Genomic DNA, 17,302 nt, shown 5'->3' with positions numbered 1-17,302 from the left:
GTATATATACTATATAAAATAGATAAAATCAACTCCTCCATACTATCTTTAATAAAAGTTTTAATTAATTTATTTATAAACTTATTTATTTATTATCCAGTTATTAAGATTATATTTACTGCACCAGCACCAGTTTTATATTAAATATAAAAATATAAAAATAACTTTATTTAAGTTAATAACTTATATATATACAGTTCGACTTAAATAATTAGTCTATATATTAACTAATCTATTTAAACTATAGACAAAGTAATAACAGATATCTAAAAAGCGGAGTTTATACAATTATTCATCTAAGTAATAGTAACTATATTTAATATTTATAAATAAAGACGTGCAGAACATAAGAAATAAAAATAATATAAAAAAAACAGATTTTATAATAGCAATTCTTTATTTTTTTTTTACTATTCTTACTATCTTCTTTAGATAACAAGATAGTTTCTTAGTATTAAAATAGACCCTAAGTACCAAATAATACATAATAGCAAGCTTCGAATATTAGATATTTCTATTTTAATATATCTTTTAATTAGGAATGCAGAAATCCAGTCGAGCACAACAAAAAAATATATTATTAAACTGTCTAAGCTTTCTGCATGTATTTAAAAATCATCTTATACTTATAAAATATAGTTATTATAAACCAAAATATAAATATTCTCTTTAGAAATAACGCGAATGCTTGGTAGATATAATAAATTAATAAAATATAATAAATTAGACTTATTAACTCCAGGAATATTAACTACTAGATTACAGTAATCGAAGTCCGATAAAAAATTCTAAATAATTAATTTTAAAAATAACTTAATAATTATTGCTATATTATTTGAGATATTTATTATAATAGATCTTTAACTGTATATATTACTAAGATATTAGAACTGGCACAAACTTATAGTATACTTAATAAATATAATATAATTATCTAAATATAGAGATATATCGATCCTAAGCTTTAAGAGTATATTAAGAAATCTAGATATAGAACTATACTTAAGAAATTTAATAATAAGATAAACTTATATTATATAATCTAAAGAGATAAATAAAATTTAAGTATAAAAAACAAAGTCTAAAATCATATCTGTAATAATACTTACTTTTTTTAGAAATATAATTAATACAACTGTTAATTTAATTAATCTGATTATAGTCTAAATAATTAGAATAAAAACTAATATTATAAAGGCCGAATAGACTTTTATAAACTAAATAATTGTCGAAATAACCGATATAATAAATATAAAAATAAATATAATAATTATTATAATAATTAAAATAATTATTAAAATAAAAATTATAACCGCAAAAAGAACTGTAAGAATTATTATAATAATTAAGAATACAAGTACTACTGTAATTATAATTATAATTATTAAAATAACTGTAACTATAATAAATCTTAGAAAGTATATTATAATAATACTAACAGCGATAGTAACAGCAGTTTTTATAATAAATATTCCCGGCATAGCCAGATCGACAAAGCATATAATTAATTCTGTAGTATTTAAAAATATTACAATAGCAACCGCAGTAATAAATATTATAATAATAATAATAATATTTATTATTTAAATAATAACTATAAAGACTAGAATACTTCGGATTATCGCGAATATTAAGACGTCTTCTATCTATAATATTTAGATTATTATATATTATTTACTTTTAATAATATGCTTTACGTGTATATTGCAAATTATAAACTATATATTTTTTATACAGATCCGAATACTCTAATAATTAACGCAGACAAGTTTTTTATGTTTTTTAAACTAGAAGAATTCTTCAAAAACTAGAAATACATAATAGTTAAGATTTATATTAATAAAAATACAGACACCGTATATCTTAACTCTAGGTATACTATATTAATAGTTAATAAAGCCTGGCTCGCGATTAATTTCCCAAATATTCTAGTATTAAATATAATATATCCGGTTTATATTCGTGGAGTTAAATAAAAATTCGATAATATAAGATATATAATACTATCTATTCTCTTTTCTACAAAAATCGATAATAAATTAGTATTAATTCAAGTATATATAGATATATACTTAATCTAAGACTTAAAAGTCTATCTTCTTATTAGTTATAATATTTTTAAACTATATAAATTCAAAATTAATTTCGAAGGCCGGCTTATTAAAGTAGTATATTATTATAATATAACTTTCCTATTTATAATTATACTAAAACTGAATTACCGTTAAAGCCGACCGGTATTTATTAAGAAGAAGATAACTATTTTTATATATAGCAGAATAGTACTTCTAGTTTACCTACTCGATCTTACAGCCGATAAAAACTATATTTTTAAGTTTAAATAATATATAAATATAATTTTTTTCACTTATATAATCGATATAAACTTTGTCTTTATTATAACTTTAAACCTGTTATTATAACCGATTATTATTAATTATTATATAAAGCTTAGAAGTATCTTAGAGTTCGATGCTACAGTAGTCTATTATATAATTTTTAAGTTCTAGAACTTGCTCGAGAATCTTGCATCGGTAATACCCAAGATATAAAATAAGTTAAAATTTAATATTAATTCTATAATAATAAAGACTTTAAAAATCGGTATTATAGTTTATAGTATATTAAAACAGCAAGAAACTCTTGCAAAAATAGTAGCTAAATTTCCCGAAATATAAATAAATAATAATATTATTAAAGTACTAATAGACCGGTGGTTTTATATTCTTTTATATAAAAAATAAAAAAATAAAATCGGCAAAATAGTAAAAATATATAAACTTAGTTTTATATATCAAAAGGCCGTCGATAATATTTTCGACAAGCTGTTAAAAACCAACTGTATAAATAGATTAGAAAACTTTACCCCTTCCGGTATCCCAGTTTTTATTGTTATAAAGATAGTTGTTGATAATATAAAACAAAAGTTATTAAAACTATATCTAGTAATTAATATTCGGGTACTAAATATATTAGCAATTCCGAACATATATTTAATATTAATCTAAATAGAAATTATAGTAATACTTATCAGTGCGGTATATCTTTTAGTACTTAATATAATCAAAATATTTTATTAATAGCCGGTTTATCCGGAAAGTTGGTAATTTACAGGCGTTATATTATATTATAAATAAAAATTTCTTAAGATATATTCTATAGATTATCTTAACTTAATACTGCATGTCTAATACTAAGTAGAAGATTTATTTTAAAAAATAAAAGAATTTCTACACATTTATATAGATAATTTTATTATATTTTTAAAAATATTTAAGAATTATTTTCAGCATCTTGAATACTTTCTTAAAAAATATTAGAAAATAAGAATTATTCTATTATCCAACAAATTCTTTCTTAGATTTCTGTTTATTAAAATCCTCGGATAAAATATAAATATCTTCGGTATAATAACTACCGAAGTAAAAATAACAGCAATCTTAAAACTTAAATTTCCGAAGATTTTAATTAAATTAAATTATTTTATCGGCCTGATAAACTGGTTGAAAAATTATATACTTTTTTATATAAAAGTAATTTATTCTTTCCAGTAATGCAAAATCTTACTTATAAAAATAATTCCCGACGGTTTTAGTAAGACCGTATAAAAAAACTATATAATAAAAATCTTACTAATAGAACTAATAAATATAAAGCTCTAGTTTTTTTATATAATAAAGGATTTTTTCTGCAAGAAACTAGTATTTATATATTTTAATAAGATACAAACACTCTGCATCAACGTTAATATATTAAAAAAAAGAGAAATAGAAGTAATATTTTTTTATATTCTTTTAGACAATAAGTTAAGTTTAAAATATAATATAAAATAGACTCCGACCACCGTCCTATTTATAAACTCTATTTAATTAATTCTTTTTTTAAGTCGGGAGCTTAGTAATATAAAACATAACTATTAGCCTACAGAACTTAAAATATCGGATTTATTTTAAATAATTTATAAGTATAGATATTTTATTTAGACTGTTTAAAGAACAGTAGTGTATACCAACTACTAAATAATTAAACTACTTTTAAAACAAGTCTTTTTAATATTAATATTAGTAACTTAACTAAACCTAAGACTTATCTGCATAGTATAATATCTTTAATTTTTTCGCTTACTCGTAGTCTATAAACCTAGAAGACTATATATTATTTTTAATATGTTTTTAAGGCTACTATTTCTCGCTACCGGAACTGCAGATAACAACGACTTTTATTTAAATATATTTTAGAACAAACCCGCGATACTGTTAGTCTATCTTACAGAAAATTTTAAGAATTAAATACACGAAGACTACCCGAAGAACTTTAAATAATTAAAAATTATAAATTAGATTAGAAAGAACAACAAAGCCTAAGTAAAAATTAATCTATTTTTTTATATAGAAAACGGCCTATTTTTTAATATCTAATATTCTTTATGCATGCCAGAATCTATATTTAAACAAACTTTTAAGAATGCGCATAATGCCCTCAGATATTTAGAAGAAGATCGAACTATTAAGAATCTAAAGAAACTAATATTCCCACAATACAGATACTGGATGAAACAGTATATTATATATTATTATAAATATTAGAAAAAAAAAGTTTTCCGATACTAATTATATAGATAGTTATAATCTATTTTTTTACTACCAATATTTTTTTATATTCTAACTATTGATATTATGACTGTACTTCCCGATATTAAAAATAAATAAGATTATAATATTATTCTAACAGTCATCTATAAATATATAAAATATATTATAATTATACCAGACCAACATAACTAAAACGCGATGTAATAGGTAAATCTACTTTTTAAAAAACTTATTCTCGGAGACTAGAAGATTTCTAAAGTTCTTATTAACAACTAAGATTTAAAGTTCTTATCCGATCTATAAACAGCTCTGTTCGAACTACTTAATATTAAGTAATAATTTATTACCGCCAGCCACACCCAAGCCGATAAACAGAATAAAAAAACTAATCAGATAGTTAAAATCTTTCTGCGTTATGCAATTACCTTTTTAATAAATACAGCTAATTAGCCTAAGTTACTTTTATAACTATAAATAATATTTAATTTCTATAAAAATATATTTATCTAGTTCTTACTATATATATTAATATACGGTATAAAGTTACCGATAATACTAAACCTTAGTATAGTAATATAGTTAATTAATTAACCGCAGAATTTTTCGGTATATATAACAGTAATTAAAGTACTTCAAATAATATAAATAAATATAAAACATCGATATAACGCCCAGTATAAGAATATAGTATTTAAGAAAAAAAACTTAGTAAAGCTTCGTCTTTACTAAAACTATAAGATTTTAGCAGTATTAAAAAAAAAACTTAATAACACGTTTGCGGGACCTTTCGAGGTTCTAAAAAAAAAGTCGGTATTAGTATATTTTATTAAGCTACCCCCGGATTTGCGGATTTATTTAATTATTAGTATTATTCATCTAGAATTATATAAAAAGTCGAAAAATATTCTAAAAAAAAATCTTTTTAATTACCGACAGCCAGAACCTGATCTAGTTACCGGAGACTTGTACGAAATTAAGATTTTACTTAATTAATATTTTTAAAATAATAATTTCGAGTATTTAGTAAAGTGGCTCGGATATATAAATAAATATAATATCTAATATAAAAAACAAGACCTATAGGATATAAAAATATTAGTTAAGTAATATAACTAACGGTATTCTCGACCGACTAGTAGCCTAAATTTAAAAAAACCGATATGTATAACTTGCATTCTAAAATATAGTCAAGATTGTCTAAAATAATAATAACTATTTACTTTATTTTTACTAATCTATTTACTTCGCCTTACTAATATAATATATAATATTTAACTATTCTTTTTCTTCTAATATACTTTTTCTTTCTCTTTTTATATTAACTTTTTATGTTATCTTTTTATCTCTAATCTATTAACTAAAAATTTTTCTTTTTTTTTTTACCGAATTTTTTATGTCAGACGAATACCTCAGAAAATTTAAGAAAGAAGCTTGTTATAAATACAAACAAGCCCTTCAAGCAGAGTAAGAAATTCGAAAAAAAAAGAAATAAAGAAAGACTAGATAAACACTTTCTTAAAATATTTAAATAACCTTTATAAAACAGGACTTTAGCGCCTGGCTTAAAAAAAAGAAAAAATATTAATTCTTACTTTTTCTAATTTTTTTTTATAATAAAATACGTTTGTTTTAATAAAAAGAAACTTGCTTTAAATCCTAATCGGTATTAAGAACATCGAAATATTAAAAAAACTAGTATTATCTTAGACATAAAAATAATCTAACTTAATAATTTTTTTTTTATAGTCTCTCTAAACTCTGCTTTAAAATAATATCTGATTCCGGATTAGACTTCGGCTCTGTCTTCAGTCGCTTATTATAAAATAGTCTAGATCCCGAAACCAGTTATATTTCTAAATATAAGAAACCGAACTTAAGAAAATATACTTTTAATTTCTATTCTAACTTTAATTTTAATTTTTTAATTTTAAAGAAGTATATTAGTTCTTCGACTTCAAAATATATTAAGACTGCGAGTTTTAAGAAATATATTTATTCCTCCAGCTCCGACTCTAACGACTATCTGATAATCTCGGAAACCAAGATAATTAAAAAAAAAATAAGAAAGATATATTAGACTATTAGAATACCGATTTTATTCCGGATATTCCCCCCGATTATTTAAACTATAAGATTAATAAAAAAATATTAATTATCTGATTTATTAACTACGTAATATCGGCTGATCTATTTTTCCAGTATTTTATATCTTCTTTTTTATTTTTAATTTACAATAAACTAAAGCTTCTAAAGTTCGTAATTAATTAGATATAAGATAAATAATATATCTACAGATATAATATAATCTATAATAATTTAATTATTTATATTTTCTACTAGTTATAAATTAAGTTAAATCTTTATCGAATTATTAACTAGTATAATAAGAATATTCCGAAAAACAATCTTAAATCTTATAATACTTTGCCAGAATTTAAAATAAAGCATAATATTAAGAAGAAAGTTCTGAAACTAATACTACTTTAGATTACTAAAACTAAACAAGCTGTTAAGAACTTTAATAATATAGTAAGCCTTTAGTAATAGTAAGTTGTTAATTAGAAAGTTAATATTCTTCGTACAGTACTAAATCTGCCTGATAATATACTAGAAAAGTTAAAAAACAAAGTATTAATCTAAGATTACAGCAAGTGGCAGATCGGCTATAGAAAGCTATTTAATAGAATCTTTTTATATAATTAAGTAAATAAAGTCTAGAATTAGATTAAAATAAAGAATTATATTATTTCTGCTGACAAAATCTTTTTCTAATATATTAAGAACGCGAAAAAATTTTGTAATATTTTTTACAAGAAAGTTCGCACGGACGAGAAGATAAGAAATAAAATTAAAAAATATAATAATTCTAATTTTAATAAGAAATTTATATGCCTGTTATTTAACGAAAAGAATAATACTTTTATAATATTAATATTTTTTACAAATAATAAAATTAATATCTTGAAGTTATACGACTGGATTATTAACTAATATTTAATATAAAAAAAGCCTATAGTTAAAATAATAAAAAAAAATTTTACTAACATCTTCAATCTTATAGTACTATCAGATATAAAGAATATTCCGGCTTTTAAAAGATTATTTAAAAACAAATATTGTTTTTTATATTCGATCGCCGATAAAATCTGGAAACTTTATATAATTATACTAGAAATCTATTTTTTTAGTACAGAAAAGAATATCGATCTTATATTCTTAACATATAGACAGAATATTCTTTTTAATATCGAAAAATAGTTTTTTATATAGAAGACCGTTAATTTCTATAAAAAGCTACTGGAGAAATAGCCTCTAAATAAATCTATTCTACAAAGACTACTAAACATTCGATAACTTTTATATATTAATTATATCGGCTCGTGAACATGCGTCGATTCGGTTTTTAGTATTTAGTAAATAGACTTTTTTTTTTTTTATTTTTTATATCTATTTCTTTCGTAACATCAAATTTTGTTTTTATTTTTTAGTTTTCTGCTTAGTACGTGTGTCTTGCTTGCAAAGCAGAAGAAGTATTATCTTTAATATTTCGAGCCTCGGCTTGGATACTGCTCTCTCTTACTACTTCGAAAAGGCAATCTTATATACATATCGAGATAGCTAAAATAAAGGGAACAACCATCTATCTATAAATCATTATTTCTCGAGGCCTCGAAGCCCAACATATACTTTTAGCTTAATATTATTTTTTAGTATTAAATATATAAATTCTTTAGTTATTATATAAATATCATACTTAAAACACTTTATAATTAAGAAAATAAAGTTATTTTTATTTTTAATAAAATATTTAGTAGAATCAGAGTTGATAATCTATTTATTTTTAATATAGTATTATAAAATATAAAAATTATATAAAAGTATATTTATATTATTTTTATTTTTTTATCTATTATTATTATACCGAAGACTGTAGCTGTAGTAATATTAAAGTCTTTAATTATAATATTTATATTTAAATTTTTTTTAGTATTTCCAGTCAGTTTAAATAACTTTTTTTTAAAATAAAATTTCTAATAATTAGACTTTTTATAGCCAACTTTACTATAATAATTATATTTCTAATTCTTGTGAACTTTCTCTAATATTTTTTTTAAAATTATTTTTATTTAACTGGTTTGGTTTATTTTATTAGTTTTTTAAATTAGAGCTATTCGACTTTTAGTTCTTAGATATTTTAGTAAGATTAGTATTACTTAAATTAAACTAGATATATATCTTTTTTTATATAAGAACTTAGATAATCTGATTTTATATTATTATTTTTTTAATATAATAAAAATTAAAATAAAAAATTAAAAAAATAAACTATTAGTTTTTTAGATTATAAAATATAAATTATATTTATATATTATTACTAAGCTTGTTGTTTGCAGTAATATTATATTAAAATTTATTTAATATTTTAAATATTTTTATAATATATTTATTAATATTTTAACAATTATTATACCGGAAAGATATAATAGTCTAAAGATCTTTAAAAAATTAAATATTTAAAATAATATTATAATATTTCTTAAATTCATTCTAAATAATACTAGCTAACTTTAGATTAATTATTTTATAACAGATTTTTAATAATAATATAGTATATATAATACTATAAGTCTTTTTATTATTTTAATACTATTCTAACTATTTTATTTAATATTTTTTAAATTTTTTAGTATATATCTGTTTAGTAGTTTAAATAGCTATATTATTAATAATATTATTAAAAGATTTTATAAAAAGTCTTAAAACTATTATAATATCTAAAACTAGATACTATAATTTTTAACTTTATAAATATATTTTAACTATCTTAAATTAATACTGAAAGTTTTTAGTATTTTAAAAAACTAGCAGCTTATTTATATTAACTATTTAATATTTTATTATATTTTTATATACTTTATTATTTAATTTTATATTCTAATTTACTAATCTTAACTATAGCTTTATACTTAGCAGAAATAGATATAAAAAATAATATAGTAATAAATTTTAGTTAATTAATATATATTTTAGTAAAAATTCTAATAATGATTAGTAATATTATAAATTAATAAAATAATATATTTTAATAATATTCTTTTTATTAAAAAAAGTATAGATTAGTATAAAAATAATTAAATTAATATTTTAGTTTAAGCCGGGCTTATAATCTGTAGAAGCATATATTTAAAAAATTAAAAATTAAAATAATACAAATTTTATTAATTAATTATATTAATTATTATAAAAGAGAAACTGGCTATCGCTACGGGTGTTTTCACTTCCGGCCGTCACGTGACCCGGCGATTCCAGGCCACCAACGCCGACAAACAGATCAACCTGACCCTGGTCTTCCAGTCCACCTGACCCCTATGTAAAGGGCCTTCGATGTTCCTCGCTGGCTAAGATAATCCCAGGAGCTTGTCAATTAATATACCTTGTTCTCGAGGTTCATCAAACAAGGAAACACACATTCTCCCGAGGTTCACAGCGGAGATTTATATAAGTGGATGGAACCATTCACGTTTGATGAGTTGCTTAAAGGAATCCTCCGGCAAGAGCCTTGTGCACCACTCAGCCTTCAAATAATATATGAACCCATCATTAGGCCACAAGCCACTGCTTCCGCCACCACCACGGTGCAACGGCCCACTTCAGAAATAACGCTCGACGAGTACCATGAAAATAAACATGTCCGCTGATAAGAAAGATACCACCAGCGGCAGCTGGGCCGAGACGGTCTCCGCGAGCTTCCCGGAGAGCGAGGGCTACACGATCCACATGAGCATCCACCAGTGCCGTGGGCCGAAGATGATCATCGCCAGTCACCGCGGAGACGACGAGCTGATGGGTTGTGAACGCCGGGCCGTGCATTGTGCCGGCTACCAGGGCGAAATCCTGGGTATGGCCTTGCAATTCCCCGAGTCGTGCGGCAGCGTCCCGGATACCGTGCTTGCCGAGCGCGACAACTTTTTTCTCCGAAAGTGGCCCGAGACACTGCTACCGATGCCGACCTACGGGGCGGTCATCGCCCGCGACGAGCCGCAGCACGTCAAGTCGGAGTTGTTTGGCCAGCTGTTTCGGCTGTACGTCGATCCTGAGCGGGAGGCACAGAGAGGCCGGGTGGACTGTGCACGGTTGTTCGTGGACTGGCTGCACGAGTGGAAAAAGAGTCTGGTGGCCAAGGGCCCGCTAGAGGAGGTTCCGTTCGAGTTGCTGCTCCAGCCTGCAGGTCGGGCTCGAGAGATCAGCGACTACATCTGTCCTGCTTGTTCTTTCGAGGATATGTGAACTTGAGAAGGATTGAGCTGGAACCGCTTGTTAGGGTCAGCAGAACGGAACTTGCACCCCCCCCCCCCCCCCCCTTGAGCTTTGACCCCAACAGAACTACAGTACAACCGGCCGGGCAAGCAGTAGCACATAACGCTCTGTTGTGGTCAGATAACTGAATTGTCAGGTCGATAGCAAGAAACAACCACTCACGTTAAACCGGTTGTACCTACTGATCGCTTATCAAACGAATGCGGTGCACCCAAGATTGCAGGGGGCTTCGATGTATCGCGATGTAGGAAAGCCACCCAGAATACGCACGACGGGGATTGTTGCGCCGACTCCACGAGAACATGACAATTGTGACTGATGATCAAAATAGGTGTAGATGGCTGCCTCGACTACAGTCGGGGCACCGTCTACGCCCGCGCCGATGCACCTCTCGTAAACGCTGGAAATTAGGCAGTCGATACCTTCCCGACTCACAGATGGCGGAGACGAGTGTCAATCCGATCAAATTGGCGTGTTGATCCACAACACCACTGATATGCAAAGATCGTAGACCTGAGAATTGCGCCAAGAGGAGAGCGAGGAAAGCATCTGTAGTGCCATGGCGCAATCTTCGGATCCAAGACCTGCTGTGTGAAACGTCAGTCCTGCGTATGAATGCGATGTGTTCATCCAGTCCATCAACAGGACGGAGACCCTAGAGATACCCAACACCTGGGTGGTACTCATGGAAGGCTGTCATATCGAGGTGGAAGGATCTGATGTAAGCGGCCAGCTGAGGCCGACGCAAGATTGTGCGAAGGAGGGAAATTGGAGGAGGATGGGGCTCCCTCCAGATCCAGCAAGTCTCACCGTAGAGCAGCGGCTCAGCATGAGCACGCAGAATCTTATGTACTAGACATAGCAAACGCTGTTCAGTGCGCGACAACGACCCGAAGATTAAGCAGTATGTCTTTGCCGGGCATCAAAGGATGCCGAACGTCTGTCGAGTTTCTGACCGCATTGTTGTTGATATCGGAATGGACGAGAGGAGAGATGGGAAGGGAACAAGAACCAGTAGATGGCGTTGGGGATTTCAATCCACGCCATACTCTGAATTCGGTCACGTGTGAATAAAGAGCCCAGCTTCCCTTGTTCGGTGACTCGGCGTGAAATGATGCTCTTGGCATCCCACAGCAACATGGCCTGCCATGTTGGCTGTTGCCATCACTCTGAGCTCCTACATCTTTGAAAGAACCCCAGACATGATCAAGAAGACAAGGGCAAAGCGCGAGGAGTGTCACGTGGCTTCTTGCCTCAAGGCCTCCAACAGGTCTAGATGAAGGATAAGGACGTCCTGACCGGGCAGAGAATCATGGCTATGATGGAGATGTCGGGATATTGCCACTTTGCCATGGTTCAGCATAGCGACATACTAGTGAAACATGTATTTATCATGGATTGCCTGTGGGAGACCCAGATGGAGCATACATTGATGCCTAAGGCACCGATGGTCATCGGTTTGTACCTCATCGATCGATGCCTTGTCTACTCTTTTATCCCATCCTCAAGTTCACCTGCGAACTCCTTGACTATCCACTGACACCAATATTGAAATGCAGTCCGCCACTCTTCTAGCCGTGCGGCTTTCACTCCCTCCATTACTCGCCCCTCAACTCCCTCCAACCACGCCGTCTCGTCCTCATCCTCAAAAGCAGCCCACCGTACACTATCCTCCGCCATCTTCGCCAGGCCCCCAAGTCCCGTGTTTTCAAATGCAAGCAGCACCTGGTAGAAGTCATAGCTAAGCCCATTCCCCCCATGGCCTAGGATTGCGGGATCATCGTTGTTCAACGAGACCGCCACCCCGCGCGCCTGCAGCGCCGGCATCGGATGCGTGAGGATATTCGCCGTGAGACGCAAGACCTCGTGCGAGATGGGACACATCTCGATCAGGATCTTCCGGTTCTTCACCAGTTCGATCAGCACGGGGTGCTTGTACAGCGAGAACGCGTGGCCGATGCGACGAGACTTGAGCAGGATTGCGTCCACTAGGTTCGCGTCGGTGGCATCACCATCCCCCAAGCACTCGCCAGCGTGGAAGAAGAACGGTATTTGGAGATTGCGTTGGGCGCATTCTTGCTGGAACCACTCACAGAGCGGGAGGAGCTCGACCAACGGGCGACCGAGATCCTCTTGGCCGACAAAGTCGAAGCCGGCGATCACCGCGGGATAAGCGGCCTTGCTGGAGAGACACTCTTGCATGGATGCGCGCAGAAGGTCGTCCGGTAGGCTGCGGATGGCGGTCCAGATGAGGCGGGCGCCCCAGAAACCGGAGCCATCCGCGGAGGAGCAGTACCGCTGCAGCTCTTGCGCGAAGCATTCGAGGAAGTAGTGGGTGTCGGGTTCAGGGGTGTCCGAGCCCGTCCGGTGGAACGGGCGCGGTACGAGACGCAGTTCGACGTACTTGATCCCGTCGAAATGTAGCTGTTGCAGGAGCCGGGGGACACAGCGACGGAAGATAGGTTCCGAGTAGAAGAGTCCAGCGATGCCGCGGAAGCAAGAGGCGAATTTCTTCCAGATATCGACGATGCCGCGGTGATGGTGGTAGAGAGCCTCATCCTCGGTGATGGTCATCTGGGAGATGGCCCAGAATTTGAATCCCGACGCCCCGCTGGGATGGGTGCGAGCGACTTCAGCGATAGGAATGAGCTCGTTTGGAGAGTAATCGGCTTCCCAGATGGATGCAGTGGCTTCAGCGACCATCCGGCTTGGACGGTAGTGGAATTCAAAGGCTGGCGGGTTCGTTGAAGCGCCAAGCATCAGTGACGCAGGACTGGACATCCAGAACCCGGGGATCTGCAGCGCCTGGTCGAGCATCCAGTCGATGTCAATCATCGCCTCCATGTGGGCGTGCAGGAGACAGCCCTTGGGCATAGCGGACACGATTCTCCACAACGAGGTTTTGTGCATCCGATCGCGCGAGATAGCGAATGAGATGCCAGGAAACACGACGGGGTGCTTGGCCTCACTGTGATTTCCCTCAGGGGTTGTCCAGAAGATCTCTGACTCTCGCTGACGGATGCGGGCGACGATCTCCGCGGCCTTCTGCGCCGTGGTAGACATGTTTGTCTTGAAGGCATGGTCATGGCGGATGGTTTTCTCTTGATCCAGCAGAGCAGACCGTTCTTGGAGGTGACGTTGGAGTTTTGTCTGCGTCATTTTGGGCTGAGAGGTGGTAGACGAGAGATGAAGAAACAATGGAGGGGAAGTTCAGAGGCTGTGTAGATAAGCGGGGTGTTTACCAGAATGAAATGTCGCTAATTGCCTCTTCTAGTGAATTAGCAGAATCTCACGGGAAGAGGTGGGGATTAACCGCTATCGTAACAAATGCGGCAAATGACGTTGCTATACTTGGCATGGTCGAGCAGATCATGCATAGCAGGCCAAGGGGGTCTGTATAGAGCCTTTTCTACTGTTAATAATAGTAGTATTTAGTTATAAAGAGTAATTATTAGTTATTATATAGTTATAATATAGTTATGATATAGTTATAGTATAGTTAGAATATAGTTATAGTAGTAAAAAATAGTTTTAAAATAATAAATATTATTATATAATAAAAAAAGTATATTACAGAATTATATATAACTAATATTAAAAATAGATTATTTAATAATTAATTTTAATACTAATAATTATTTTGAATATTATATAAGTTTCTTGTAGTTTATTTTTATATTAAATTAATGTTAGGAACTACTTGACGTAATAGACATGCTGGTTAGGCAAGATAAGCAAGATAGTTAAAAGCAGTCTTTTATTAATTTTAAAACTAATTCTTAAGAAATCTTCTTCTCTAAAAAATCTTAGAACAATATATTATATAAAAAAAAGTAAATAATATAATAATATAAATATCCGGATTAAAAGTCTAATAAATCTGTATTAACCCTAAAGCAGGCTGTTATAATAGTAGATATAAACTGCTGTAATAGTAGATATTATATAATAATTAATGATTTTTTTATTCTATATAGACTAAAAAGTAATAATAATATTATTAAAATTTTTAAATATATAAAATAATATTTTATAATATAAAAATAATAGAAATCTTTATAATATTTTATATAAAGTTAATATTTTATATATATTATATTAAAACTGTTAAAATTAAAAAAATATAAATAGACTTTTATAAAAATCTAATATAAATATTTTTTTAATATTAGAATTAGGGCTTATTAGAGCCTATTTATTGAAATATTTAAAATAAAAAAATACTAATAAAAAGTCTTTTTAAATTACTTATAAAAATTTTATAAGAAGAAATATAGAATATTAATAATTAAAATAATATATAATTCCATAAGAAAAATAAAAAGAAGTAAAATAAAATAAAATAATATTAAATAAATAATTAACAATAAAATAGATAAAAACTAATAAATATTAGTAAATATAATATAAAAAGTATAAAAAATTATAAACTAACTATTTAGATGTTAGGAACTACTTGACACAGTAGACACGCTGGTTAGGTAAGACAAGTAAGATAGTTAAAAACAGTCTCCTATTAATTTTAAAACTAATTCTTAAGAAATCTCCTTCTCTAAAGGATCTCAGAACAATATATTATATAAAAAAAAGAGGTAAGCAACATAATAATATAGATATCCGGATTAAAATCCTAATAAATCCGTATCGACCCCGAAGCGGCTGCCATAGTGGTAGATATGGGCTGCTGTAGCGCTAGGTATTGTATAACAGATAGTCTTTTTTAAAACCTGTGTATAAGCTTAAGAACTACTATTTTATTTTAATTAGAAAAAAATATTAATAATATAAAATAGTTTTTAGAAAGATATATTATTTTTTAATAAAATTTCTTATATCTACTATACTATATGTTTTTATATTTTATAACACCCAGGAATTAAAAACTTAGAAACTAATTCTATAAGCTACTATCTTTATAAAAATTATAGAAAAAAATTTTATTAGTTAATTCTTTTATTATTATATTAATAAAAATATTTAATTAAAATAAATTTAATTTTTTAAAAGTTCTGCAGAAGCTTTTATTCTTTTTATACTAAAAAAAAAATAAAAACCTTCGATTATATATAGATTATAGAAAACTTAATAAGATTTTACTTAAGAATTACTATTTTTTATTTTTAATTTTAGAAATTTTAGACAGGATTATAGAAGCTAAATATTTTTTAAAACTAGATATTTAGAATATATATTACTAAATTTATATTAAATAGAAAAATAAATAAAAAATAGTCTTTTAAATTTGTTATAAATATTTTAAATATTTTATTATATTTTTTAGATTAACTAATATTCTAGTTATATTTTAAAACTATATTTATTTAGTTTTTTATAATATATTAGATGTTTTTTATATTATTTATTTAAATAATATTCTTATTTTTTTAAAAACCTGTTTTTTTATACTTTTTATTTATATTAAGTATTAAAATACTTATAAAAAGTAGATCTTTATATTAAACTATTAAAGTATACTTTCTACTAAAATTATATTAAATTTTTAGAATATATTATATTCTTATATAGTATATTAATAGATTTTTAATAGATATTTTATATTTTTATATAGCTAATACTAACTATATATTATAAGATTTAAGTATTTTTAAATTTTTATAATTTTTATTAGTATTTTATTAAGAATTATTTTTTAATTATATTACTACTAATCTTTTTTTTAAAAGATATTCAGAATAGAAAGAAGCCTGAAAGAATAATATTAATTAATAAAAAAATAATAGTATTCTAACAGCTTTTTTATAGTTTTAAAACTATATTTTTATTAAAATATTTTAATTCTTAATAGAAGATCCGGATAAAAATAAATACTTTTTAATAAAATATAATAAGAATACTATTCCAGTTAGATAACTATAAAATATACTATTTTATTATATTCTAATTAAAAAAATTTATGTTAGGAACTACTTGACGCAGTAGACACGCTGGTTAGGCAAGACAAGTAAGATAGTTAAAAGCAGTCTCCTATTAATTTTAAGACTAATTCTTAAGGAATCTTCTTCTCTAAAAGATCTCAGAACAATATATTATATAAAAAGAAGAGGTAAACAACATAATAATATAGGCATCCGGATTAAAATCCCGACGAATTTATATCGACTCCGAAGCGGCTGTTATAGTAGTAGATATAAGCTGCTGTAGCAGTAGGTATTATATAATAATTATACTTCTCCGCCAAGCCGGGTCATCTGGTATAGTAGTATAGCCGCGAATAGCTTTACTATTTACTTTAATTAGGTATTCCTGCTAGTAGTATTCTTTAAATAGTAGAGTTCGGTGCTGTAACAGTAGAAGAATTATCTGGTAGGCTGTACATCCCGTAAATAAAAGATTCTAGGACAGTAAATAAAGCATATGTTTTGTTAACAATC

The 17,302-nt window shown here is 28.8% G+C and overlaps 2 protein-coding genes across 2 annotated transcripts; one reads left to right on the top strand and one right to left on the bottom strand.

Annotated features, from left to right (window-relative positions):
• Positions 1-9,959: 9,959 nt before the first annotated feature.
• On the top strand, positions 9,960-10,897 carry BO95DRAFT_505794 (uncharacterized protein). Its single transcript, XM_025591173.1, has one exon. The coding sequence runs from the start codon at positions 10,269-10,271 to the stop codon at positions 10,878-10,880; it is 612 nt and encodes a 203-aa protein (XP_025438383.1). The 5' UTR covers positions 9,960-10,268; the 3' UTR covers positions 10,881-10,897.
• A 1,396-nt stretch (positions 10,898-12,293) lies between these two features.
• BO95DRAFT_446580 (Metallo-dependent hydrolase) lies at positions 12,294-14,086 on the bottom strand. The gene has a single exon (XM_025587423.1). The coding sequence runs from the start codon at positions 14,067-14,069 to the stop codon at positions 12,396-12,398; it is 1,674 nt and encodes a 557-aa protein (XP_025438382.1). The 5' UTR covers positions 14,070-14,086; the 3' UTR covers positions 12,294-12,395.
• Positions 14,087-17,302: the final 3,216 nt, after the last annotated feature.

Source organism: Aspergillus brunneoviolaceus (genome assembly GCF_003184695.1).
Source record: "Aspergillus brunneoviolaceus CBS 621.78 unplaced genomic scaffold BO95scaffold_73, whole genome shotgun sequence".
NCBI classification, from domain to species: Eukaryota; Fungi; Ascomycota; class Eurotiomycetes; order Eurotiales; family Aspergillaceae; genus Aspergillus; species Aspergillus brunneoviolaceus.
The sequence above is the reverse complement of the archived record's forward strand: the minus strand, read 5'-3'. Positions and strand labels throughout refer to the sequence as shown.